Here is a 12,537-nt window from a genome sequence, read left to right as displayed (position 1 = left end):
TAGAAGAGACCTTAGAAGTGGGAATGTCTAGAACTTTCAGTATTGAATAACGAAAAACCTCAAACCCTCTTCTGAGCCCCTGACTCTCCTGGATATTTTGTGGTCCTGGTGATTTGATGAAGGTAAAGGACATTTCTCCCTGGGAGAATACTGGAGGGCAACAGGAAATGGTGAGAGGGAGAAACTTCACTCACATGACTCCATATGTCTTAAAAGGAGAACTGTGTCTTTCCAGTCCCTCCTCTTGCTCCTCGGTGCTTTGGACATATGATGCTATGTCACTATGTTCTGCCTGATCACTATCTGCTGAGCACTCAAGAGATGCTCTAAGATTAGAGGGCAGTGGACAATAAACACAGCTTTTCACATCCACCCAGAAATTGTTGGACACCCAGCCATCCAATAAGAAATACAGTCCTGAATCACACAGTACACAAACTAGCGTCTGTCAGTGTACCACACATTCTCACAGTGAAAGACATAAAGGGGGAGACAGGAGGTGGTAACTGAGGAACATTTTGATCTAGTCATGCCAACCTGCTTGGGTTTGGACACTAACCCCAACAACATTTATTAACACGTGCCTTGGCTTTTTCATTTCCCCTATTTGAAAACAGGCAAATTAACACATATCAGTCAATCAATATATGTAAAGTCAGTCAATAATGAAGCTCCTAGCTTATAATAAATATTGGTGGGTGTTAGCTATTATTTTATTGTTGTATAATATTGGTCAAGAGGAAGCCGCCTTGGGGGAAAAAAAATTAAAAGCACAGAGAAAAAGACACACAGATTGGACATCATACAAATGAGAAGTTTCTCTGTTAAAATGCACCACAAGCTTCAAGATGAAGCAAAGACTGAGAGAAACTCCTGTAACATGCAATGCACAGTAGGTACTGTTGGCCCTGTAAACCTCAAAGACTCCTGAAAATCAGTCAGAACCAACGGAACAAACCAAGAAAAATGAAAGGCAAAGGCCAAGATGAGGAAAGTGTTAAGTAGGAAAAAATATTTCCCTACCCAAATAATGACAGACACACATCTAAACAGTTTTGTCACTCTGAATGACAAAGACGGGGAAAAAAAGTCACATTGGTTTTCATGTGGTGGACAGAGAATCATCTAAAAGAGGAGGAAATAGTCCCCTTCCTTCTCTAGGTGATGAGCAGGTGCAGTATCTATTGGTTTTAAACCCTGAACACCAGGAATCCCAATTTAGGGACTAGAAGGGGTAGAAAGATATATGTGTACATACCTCATCGTTTGTAGCATCTAAACACTGCAAATAACCTAAATGTACAGAAGGGATAGGTTAATAGATGGAATAACATGTGGCTATAAAAAAGAGTGCAGTAGATCTGTATGCACAGACCTGAAATGACTTTCATGACAGAAAGGTATAAGCTGAAAGCTCATGTCCATAAAGATTGTGCATTTCATCAGTACAGAAAAAAGTCCCAAAGGATATATAATCTAAACAACACAGTGTAGACCTGTTTCTGGAGAGGACCTCCATTAAAAAAAAAATATAGGGCCTCCCCGGTGGCGCAGCGGTTGAGCGCTGGGTTGCGAAGCTGCCCGCGGCCTCTGCGGCGCCGGTTCCATCCCCGGCTGCTCCCCGGCCATGGAGGAGGGTCTCACATGGCGCTGCAGACCTCTCCTGCCGCCCACTGCTCCCCTCAGCAGTGTACTTCGGTCCTTCTGCCTGCTCTGCTCCCCGCTCTGGCTCTGGTGAATTCTCTCGCCCTCCCGCGCTTCTGACTGTACCCAGTGCTTGTACAAGCAAACAAACACAAACAAACAAATAAATAAATAAAAATACATGCCTCTTAAAAAAAATAAAAAATATATATATTTGCAAACACTTAAAGAGATGTAAGAAAGGGTTCATGTATAATAGCACATACATGCCACATCATTCCAATTTTGTAAACTGCCTATGCTATATGCCCAAAAAAAGTGATAAAAATATGCTGTTGTATGACAGCACTGTACTATTTATTTTCTTTTATACTTCCCTGATTTGGGATTTTTCAAATTTTCTACTACGAACATGCATTGCTTATAACAATTATTTTTTACCATAAAGAAAATAAAGAATCCACATTTTATTATTAGCTTATACCCAAGGTAAACGCTAGTCTTGTAAAAAGAATGTAATAATATTCTGAAAGAGTTCTTTACCTTCCACAAGAAGAATTCAGGAAAAGAGAACAAAAATACTAAAACCACTTGAAAGAAACAATAAAAAGTATTATGGTTAATGCTGTCAAACTGGTTTTCCAACCTGCTGCATATTTAGTACAGGACTTTTAAAAAACAGGCACGTCTACTAAGATGTCCATTCTATTTGTGTGGTGTCTAAAGCATGGAGCCAAGAGATAATACTGTCCCTACCTTCTTGACATGATGAATGGCATGCCATAGCCAGAAGGATCCAGCAAAGTTTGTGCTTAAAGTCCTCAGCTGAATGGATGTGTGCGATGAAATAATTCCCACAAAGGGGTTTCAGATCAGGGTGGGTGGGATGGGTCTGCAGAGAGGGGAGGGCAAGGAATCCCAGCAGTGAGGCAGCCCCGTCTACACTGAGCACACTGGTCATACCACAACCATGCACTCCCACCTCACACCTGGGCCCCACTTCTCAAAACCATGAGGTTAACTTTAATCGGGAGCCCTGCCTCCAAGAAAATTACATCTTTCCATCTACCTAGAGACCCTGGAAGTTAGCTGGAGGCTAGAAAGACTGCAGCGCCAGCTGGACTCTCCAGCAGTGACCACAGGGCCCACAGGCCCGGCCCCAGGAGCCCCACAAGCCAGGAGCCCAGCCGTCAAGAAGAGGAAATGAACTTCGGACCCCCAGCTGTTCCTGGAGGAGGGCATAAAGGCTCAACAGGCTCAGAGTTACCAAATATCTGGCCTCTCACACCTTTTAAATCAACCACGGGAAAACGTTCCCCTCCTTCCATTTTGGGTGAAGGCACCAAGGTATGAAGAGGAGGCAGAAGTATGCACTTATGAGTCATCCTAAAGAGGAAACAAGACTTTGTGCCTCTCCGTGCCCCACCAGGGCAGAGAGGACAAGGGGAGGGGAGTACACCCGACGGCTGGTGCTCCTTGCGTGCCAAACCAAATCTTTGATTTCCCCTCCATCTTCTGGTTTGTCCATCCACCCTAGGATAAATCTAGGGCCCCTATGGGTTGGCCGAGTGAGCACCAATGAATTTCTTCCACGTCAGGGCAAGAACTTAGAAGATAGAGTGTAAAGTGACGTGGAATCCGAAGAAGGGCTCCTGACCGCCTCCATCCCGCGTGATGCTAACGGGGTGGCAAGTGCAGGTGGAGAGTTGGGGGATCTGCTTCCTGAAATCAGTAACTTGGTGCCATACTCGACACCCTATGGAAGCCACATCAATCTAGCTGGCTTCTTCCCTGCTGGCCTAAAGAAAATAAAGGAACAAGGCTGGCCCCAGGCAGCTCACATGTGGCCAGCCCCAACAGCACGGTCCACAACCTTCTCTGTGTACAATTTAAGATGAATATGAAACCTGCAGTCTTGGCCCAATCAAAGGAACCTCGGCTGGGAACTGTTTGAGTAATAGAGTCTGGTGGGGTCTTAATCTATCAGCTGAAGTTGATGGATTTCCATTCCTTTCTCTCAGGTGAAGAAAGACATCAAAGTGAGAACCAGATTCTAATAGCTGGCAGGTGCACACTGATTTCCAACTGCCCTTTCTGCGCCACCCCTCCCCCTCCGCAGAAAACACTGGGGCTCGCTGAGAGCTCACCATGGGCGCCGCAGAGAAGAGCCCCAGCAGCTCTGAAGCCATGCTGTGTGCTCAGGATCTAGGCTAGCTGTGGAGGGTGGGTATGTGTCAGGACCGCTGTCCCCATATTTAAGACAAGAGGATTCCACGTCTCTGTTGCATGACAGGAGTAGAGGGAGAGGCCAGGGTGCAGGGCCTGTCAGAGGGGAAATGCACGTGTCACTGGAAGGAAAAGGTGCAGGATTAGTGTGCTGGAGCTTCAGGCCTGAAAATGGAGCAGCACCTGCTAGCACGCTTCCCTTCGGGCTCAACTGAACCACTAAGCACAGAATCCAAGAGTCCCACCTCTGGCCTTGACTAGGGCTGCTGGCCTTCCCGCCAGTCAATCAACAGCGGGTGCGAGGGTCAGGACAGGACCACTAGGGGCTAGACCAGACTCCACCACTATTTATGACCAAGAAGAAAATACACAAGGACTTCCATCCTGCATGCTTCCCCAAAGTAACCTGGGAGTCCAGAGGAAAAGAAACAGCTTCCATTTGATGTCTTCAGAAGAAGACACTCATCTGCTTCCAGGAGACAGGGAGGAAAAAGTCACTGATCAGGAAACTCAATTTAAAAACTGCTCTCACATAGCAATCAAAACTAGACAATTCCTGGCACAGGAGATACTATCACCAGGTTTCTTGATAATTTTTTTTTCCAAATGGCCCAAGCCTCTCATGTCTAGAAATTATCTCATGCTTTCCGACAGCCCAGCTCTAATACAGCAATGTGCATCCCAGCTTTTATGACACCAACAGAGGTGACTCGACTGATGTGAGGTCAAATAACAGACCAAGAGCCGTGGCCCTGCCCGTAGCTCTTGAGATGGTTTCTCTGTCTCCTTCAACACCAAGAGGAAAAGAGGGAACAAAAGCCTTGGTGGAGAGGCTGGGAGTCCCCTTAGAAAGTCAAATGCATCGTGGCCACTTGGGCAGGTGCAGAGAAGTCAAGCTGGGGCGTCTCCCTTACCGGCAGTGAGTAATTGGCTAGGGAGCCAGGACAGTGGGGTGGGGTTAGGTCTGGAGGTGGGGAAGGGGAAGGAAAGGAGGGTCTAGTGTGAGAAGCTGGGGGGCCCTCCCCTGGTCAGCAGCATCTGGAGCTGTTTCTCTAGCAGACAGTAAAGAACTCGATTACATCCAGTTAACTGTGCTCTAAACTGATTATGCATGTGCTGGGCTAATGGATTACATTAGCAAGAGGAAAAATAACATGCAATCAATCTCCATTTACTATAGGCCACACCAGGGCCTAGGGAAAAACGGACTCCCAAACCACCTCCAATCCCCACTCCAAATCCTGGGACAGGACAGGTCAAGCCCCGGGAAAGGGAGGCCCCCTCGGTGTCTAAAAAAGTTTGTCTTGTCACTCTGAGGCGCAAGAGGCTGGGTGTAAGCACTGCCCTGCAATGCTAAGTCCCTCCCCAGGTCACCCAGGTGGGTGGGAGGGCTCCCTGCCCCCACGGCAGAGCCCCAGCAAGCCCAGGGACATTCATTACCCAAGGGCTAATGAGACCACACTAACGACCTTCCTTTGGCTCCGAGGCTCCGAGGCAGGGAAGTCTACAGTCTACCCTGCCTGTGGGGGTTGGGGGCTGGTGACCCCCCCCACCTCCCTCCCCCCACGTGCCAGCCCACAGCATTGTTTCAACCCTTCTCCTTCAGGCACTGGCTCTCACCTTCTACCCTGCACCCCAACACGGCAGCCCTTCTTGCTATACTGCCTTTTTTTTTGAACAGGAGTTTCCTCCTACTTTAAAAATAAAAAATAAAAAATAGAAAGAAACGAAAATTAGGCCGAGGAGGATGAATATCCAGATCCAGTTCAGAAAAACACAAAGGAAACACAGAAACAGCTTTCCTCCCTCTACCCCGGATACAGCCTCCACCTGCCCAGGTGTGACCCTTGGGTCTGGTTTGGGGACCACAAAGGGATATTCTCAATGAAGCCTCTAGGTTGCAGGCCGTTCTGAGGCAAAGCCAAGGGCCTCCTCATGTACTCTGACGGCAGGAGGCCGCGGCATGGGGTCTCAATCACTGGCATGTGCGTTTTTATAAAGGGCAACTTCCCCCTCTGATGGAAGGGGCTGGCTTCACGCCACCTCCCAACCAGCACGCAACCTGCCCCGCCACACCACGTCCTTTGTGCGCCTTTTGCTGAGTCGTGCGTTCTTTGGAAATTCTTCTTTCCACTGGTTTTTCCACCAGGTTTTCTTAACCACATGGGCACCACCCTGTGGCCAGTGAGGACCTCCCACTGACGCTGGCTGCAAGGAGCCTTTTCTTTCCACAGCGGCCCAAGACTCGCCCAGCCCATAAGGGGCTTGCTCACTTAAGACAAGGGTTTGGCAGCCTGCTGTCTAGACCTTCCCCACTGCACCTCTCAGGCCCAAGTCGGCAGTTAGTTCCAGAACATTCTATTCCCACGACCTCATCCCCGCTTTCTCCTCTTTTCCCTAAAATGGCTTCCCATCCTCGTTACATAGGCCTCTTGCCAGCCTGAGAGTGAACAATTCTAAAGTGAATTAGTTATCAATCTCGGCAGAGACAGATGTGGGGAGAGGATCAAATGCCTCCCTTATTTGGAGTCCCCTTTGAAAGCTGCCATGAGTAAAAGGGGACTGAACACGCGCAGTATCAGGAGAAACTAAACACTCATTGGCGCAAAGACGTGGGGAACGGTGTGAAAGGAAGGCGGGGAGCCTGATCGTGAAAGGAGGAAAAGGGAAAGAGCGAGGGAGTGAAGGTATGTGGAATGGGGCTGGGCAGATTTATGGCGATTTGTACCTGATTGTTCATACTAAAGCCATTATGGGATGATTAGAGAAAAAGGTGAGGCTTTAAGTCCAGTGAAAATCAATAGAAACGTCTGGAGCAATTCTGCCGTGAGAGTGAAAGGACTATTTACAGTATCCGAGCACCTCCTCCTCCTCCTTTACTGTCTGTGCAGTTGAGAGCAAGACTGGAGGGGGTGGGCAGAGAGGACACGGGAGAAGAACAAGGCAAGTCCGGAAAAAGGAAGGAAAATATGATTATGAGGCCGAGAAGGGGGCAGAGAACATGGAAAGCAAAGCAGGAAAGAACAAAGGAGCCCCTTACCTGACCCGATTGGCCCCCACAGCATTTATCACCTTCTGGTCTAGTCTATTTCTTCACTATGTTCATCAACCATCCATCAAAAGAATGGGCGCTCTAGAGGGCAGGGATTCTGTGGGCTATGGCGCGCATGGATGGAGGTACGTGCCCAGAACAGCACCAAGCCCATAGCAGGTGCTCAGTGTCTGCCTGGTGAACGAACGATTGAATGAAAGAATGAAGGAAGGAACCAGCAACCCAGATGTATCCAGGGGAGCAGACACAGAAAGAAGCAATAGTATGAAGGAAGAGGAGAACAGTAAGGGTGCAGGAGAGAGGGAGGACAAGCATACAGACGCCAGAAGGACGGAGACAGCAATTATGAGGAAGAAAAAAACGTCAAATACCAAGATAGCAGGGGGAGGGCGGTGTCTAATGGGAACTATGGGACGGTATCAAGCTGCTATAAACAAAACCTGCCCCCCAAAATGCCGCACCCCACACGGCAAGCATCAGTTGCCACATGTGCTTCTTGAGGAAGCAGAGGCCAATCCCCTTCCAAGACGAGGTCATCCTCCAGCCACCAACCCAACCAGGACGTGGTCTCTCTTCATCCACGCCTGGCCTTCCCCCGTAGGCTCTTACCTTGTACAACTTCAGGCTGGCCTCGTGCCTGGAGTTGACCGTGTGCAGCCGCAGCTTCTCCAGGCTATTGGTGTAATAGTCACAGGCGTTGCACTTGAGGTGGACGGGGTTGCCGATGGCCACGCACTTGAGCCGCCACTCATTGGCTTTGCCGCCCTCCTTGATGTGGGCCACGAGCTGGTACTTCTGTACGTGCTTGTCCGTCTTGCAGTGCAGCTGGAAGTTGGCCTTGAGCTGGGTGTTATAGCGGCAGAGCTTGCACTGGTACGAGTCCCCCATCACGGCCTTCCATTCGTCCTCGGGGAGGCTGCGCTCCACATTCATGTGCAGCCCCAGCATGTCCAGGTTGTCCGTGGTGAACTTGTTGCACACGGCGCACTGGAAGAGCTTCAGCGACGGGTCGTTGGTCTGGATGAAGCTCTCACCCAGGTTCATCAGCTCCTCTGACACCAGCTGCCCGCCCCCGAGCCGCATGTCTAGGGGGATCTCACCGCCCACTGCAGGGGAAGGAGAGAAGAGAATCAGAGGCCAGGTCCGCAGCGGTACCCAGCCCTCCCTCCCCTCCGCCCAGGGTTCAAGAGAAAAGGGCGGCGTTTCAAGCATCCCCGGGCACTACTAGCTGAAAAAAATCACCAGGATAATCAACTTGATGTATTCAGATCTTTCCTACAAACATTCTGAGGATTTGTAGAAGGCTTTATGTTTTCTCTCTTTTTGAAAAGAACACCTGGAAAAAGGTCGGAGCCATTATCTCTTGAATACTCCAACTCTGTGCCAAGAAAGGCAGGAACGGGCCTCATCCACTGCACAAAGAAGAATCTGAAACTCCGGGCCCCAAAACTTGAACCCCATTCAAGATTCAAAGCCTTCATGGGGAATCAGAATTGGGCCCCGAATTTACTTAAAGCAGCAGAGTCCGAAAAACTTCCTGGGGTGAGGGGCACCTTCTGTATCTGCACCGCCCGTCGTGACTGTCTCCGGTGACATCTGGCTAGGGGACACCTGAAATACGGACACCGCGCAGCTGAGGAACGGAACTTCTACTTTCCACTTCAATCAATTTAAAGTTAGACAGCCTCGTGCGGCCAGGGGCTGCTGCACTGGCCAGCGCCGCTACAAATCACAGCTCTCGGGAACTTCGGTCGCCCTACTCCCCACCATACCCCATCACTCACTGTCCCAACCTGCCCGTCAATGGTGCCAGCTCCTCCTAAGTCTCCCCAATCACTTGACCTTCCCCTTTGCTGAGCCCTAACACTGAAATGTCGGGCTACCGAAGAACGTCGTCTTCAGTCACATACAGAGCCTCATGGGGGCCAGTGTCCCCCTCAGGGTACAGCCTCTTTAGCTCAGGGGTCTTCTCCTTGCTGACCCTCTAAAGAGTGCCCAGCTCTTCAGAGGGATGCTCAAATGTCTGCTGTGCCAGACAAGGGCCAACATGGGCCTAAATGTTAGAGGTTCAGGAAGCGGCTGGAGACAGGCAGTGAAATGCAAAGGTTAGCTCATGGCGCTGAGCAAAAGGGTGGGAGAAAGGTCTGCTCATCCCTCTCTCCCCTGTTCTTGTTCAGTCCATCACTGCCTCGCATAAAGCGGGGACGGGCTTTCAGTCACTGGCCATAAATTAATGCCGTGAGCTTGTGTTTACATCATGAGAAAGGCCCGGGAAGAGCAGCCTCCTTCCACTGCCTCGCGGCACAGGGTCAGGCAAGCCTTCTATTTTTTGCTTCTCCCCTAAACACGTGCATGCCTGAGCGATTATGTCCGTCCCTGTCCCTCCCCAACTGTGTAGTTGGGCAGTCGGGTTTTTGTTTTTGTTTTTTTTAATGACTGATTAGAATCCAAGTTAGTTTACAATCAAAGGGAAAACGTGATTTTTTATTTAACGGCTTTCTTACTTAGACGACATGAATCTCCTCCAGTGAGAAGGAGTACCAGTTCTCTGAAGCCGGCCTGCTGGCTGGGAAGCCACGGAAATCTTTTGCACGTGCATTCCAAAAGCTCAGGAAGCTTTCTGCTCATGTCTCTGGCCATCTCCCCTGGTGAGAGGAGCCACCAACTATGACATTCTTTTTAGGACAGGAGAGAAAAAGAAGAGGGGGCGGGGAGAACAGAAAAGCTCCATCCAGGAGCATCCGACAAACAGGCTGCTGTAGTGAGTGTGGAAACTGCCTGGAGGGTAAGACAAGGAGCAAACATATATTTGTTTCTGGTGCCAACCACCTGAAGCATCAGATCTTCTCCACTTTTTAAGTTTAACCCTCAGCACATCAATAAGTTCTAAAGAGAAATTCGGCTGTCACTTGCTGGATGCCTGAGTGAAAACAAGAAGTGCTCGAATACTCAGAGAAAATATGTCCCTGTTCCCACTCCAGCTCTTAAAATCAAATGCAAATCAAAGACAGAAGCAGAGAGGCAGGGAGACAAGGGCACCCGGGAAGCCACAACTCCCTCTGAGAATACCTTAGAGAGACACACCAAGAGCTTAGCTAGCCACAAATCCATTCAGCTACAAGAGAGGGAGAACCTCACCCAACTTATAGGTCCCCAGGAACAGCGCCCTGTCAGTGAGAAAAACAGGTGCTTACTGTTCAGCGGTGCTGGACAGTCTTGGGAAAGAGGGGGCCCTGCCCCTTATCCCATACCCCGGTACATAAGCCTGCCCCACCCACTAGTACATCCTCAGAGAGGCGCATAAGTCACCTTCTAGAAGCAAAGGCAGAAGCAGAGGAGCTAGTAAACCTCACACAGAAGCCCTGTGGCCAGCTGGATACATGAGAAGCTCTGGGTGCCCACAGAAACTATCCTTTGCTCAGTGTGTGCTAAACTTTGAGTCTAAAAGGGGAGGCCTGGAAAGCTGTACCGAGGACCTCAAGTCTAACAACTTTACAAATGTCCAAGGGGTATCAAGGTGTGCTGATCCCTCCCTGAAAGGCCTCCAAAAGAAAAGCATATCCCTGAATCAGAGCGTCTGATAACACAAAAGAACAGGGGCTGTCAAGGGAGGTTATGAGAACAGTGACTTTGCAAGTGGGAGTATATTTCACAAAAACTTTTGTTGTCCTGCAGAACCCTGTAACAGCTAATCTTGTGAACAGACTTCTCACAAATGGCCTGAAGAAAACTCGGCAGAGCTGCAGATGGTGCTGAGAGTTGAATCTCTTCTCGCCGGCATGTGTTGGCTTCCGCTAAGGTCACACGACTTAAATCACACGTTCTTTGGGCACTTCCTATGGTACCCACACCCACACAAGCTTCCAGCATAAAGTGTCTGCCTCTCGCTCCATCTTAATAGCTCTCATAGCCTAAGGAAGGCACAGAAGATTCCAGAAACTCACAAGCATTGACAATGGGAATTCAAGGACCCATCCTGAATTGATCTGGATAACGTCCTTAGAAGTAAGAGCTCAATTCTCTCTTGGACATAAAGCGCAGATCTTCTGTGCACTTCCAGGACACGGGGATTCATTCTCCTACTTCCTTGACATCTGCCATCTACCCGTAATGTGTGACGCCCTGCAGAGTCACAGAAACTTGGTATGAAAACAAAAATACTTCTCTACCTCTCAATTCAGGCCTCAGTCAGAAAGTTTTTTTCTGTTTCTCAAGGTAATTTTAAAAATCTTACTTTGACCCAGTATGAACCTTTTTGCTGTGTCCTCCTTCCACTTACATTATCTTTGATTTGCTCCAAGATCTGCCTCCCCAAGGTTTTTAAATCATCAGACAAGAAAATCCCAATTCCCACAGTCATAACAAAAAAGTCATAGAGTACCGAGGCTCTCCCCTGGCATGCAAGCCTTGTGGTCACTCTGGGGACAAAGAAGATCATTTGAGCCCTCTACGCATCCATGATTAACCATTCAACTGTTTGGTGATCAAGTATCAACAGGCCAAAGTCCCAAAATGGAGCTAAGAACACAGCAGCAAGGATTCAAATCTAGATGCAGAGCAGGAAAAACGAAGTGCTCTGAGATACACACTCATTGGCAACAGTTAGCACTCACACACCACACGAATAAATATGTGCCAGCTGGTGAAGTCTGGCCCCATGGCATTAACCTAAACCAAGTCAGAAGAAAAGGCACTGTTCACACTTTGGGGCCAAGAACAACTTATCCCCACGATACTTCCTTAATTCAGGCCAAGAAGTGCCCAGGGATATCAGGGAGAGGCGACAGCAGTGTCTCTCGGAGGCACAGGTAGTGGGGCAGGAGGGGCCCCATTTATCTGGGAGGATAAATCTATCCTCACAGATAGATTTATAGATTTCTTTGCCATAGAAGCTGACTCCCAATTGGTCAGAATTCATTTTATTTAAAGACTCCTGGGCCTCCCCTGGTGGCACAGCGGTTGAGCGCTGGGCTGCGAAGTTGCCCACAGCCTCTGCAGCGCCGGTTCGGTCCCTGGCTGGCCAGCAAGGGTCCCACATGGCGCGCAGACCTCTCCTGCCGCACCCGCTGCTCCCCTCAGCAGTGTATTTTGTCAGTCTGCCTGTTCTGTTCCCTGCTTTGGCTCTGGTGAATTCTCTCACCCTCCTGCGCTTCTGACTGTACCCAGTGCTTGTATAAATAAATAATCTTATATATATAAACGTGAATTAAAAAAAAAAAAAGACTCCTGGTTTTCAGCATTCAAACGGTCCCTTGGTCCCATTCTAGAGCTACTAAAGTCTGCTGGTTAAGACGCGGTATCCAGACACTGACAGCTCACCTGCTCTAACATGGGTCATTTCTCATGGGAACAGAGGCTCTTAGCCAGGATCTAACCAGTATGGGAACTTAGCTTTCACTGATATGCGCTCTTAGAATGTATTCATTTTTCAGCTATCACACCGCTCCCTATGGTGCCCCAGGGCAATTCAATTCCCAATCATACTAGTCACCAACAACTCCTGCAAAATAAGAAAGAGAATGCATTTCTCATGGAGATCTAGGAAAACTACATGGGGTTCTCCCTGCTCACCCAAACACAAACCGTGGATTCTCCGAACTAGGGACACAAAGGCT

General features: G+C 49.0%; 1 protein-coding gene across 2 annotated transcripts in view; it reads right to left on the bottom strand.

Moving 5' to 3' along the window:
• ZFHX3 (zinc finger homeobox 3) overlaps positions 1-12,537 on the bottom strand; it is a gene marked incomplete at its 5' end in the record, with an annotated part of 150,113 nt that overhangs the window by 134,404 nt on the left and 3,172 nt on the right. For both annotated transcript variants that reach the window (XM_084257332.1, XM_084257333.1), the window contains one exon: positions 7,532-8,028. In XM_084257332.1, the coding sequence (XP_084113458.1) occupies positions 7,532-8,028 (497 nt within the window). The remainder of the gene's footprint in view (positions 1-7,531; positions 8,029-12,537) is intronic.

This window comes from Talpa europaea (assembly GCF_964194135.1).
Source record: "Talpa europaea genome assembly, chromosome: 16".
NCBI lineage: Eukaryota > Metazoa > Chordata > Mammalia > Eulipotyphla > Talpidae > Talpa > Talpa europaea.
Note: the sequence above shows the minus strand (reverse complement) of the source record. Positions and strands in the feature narration are given on the sequence as shown.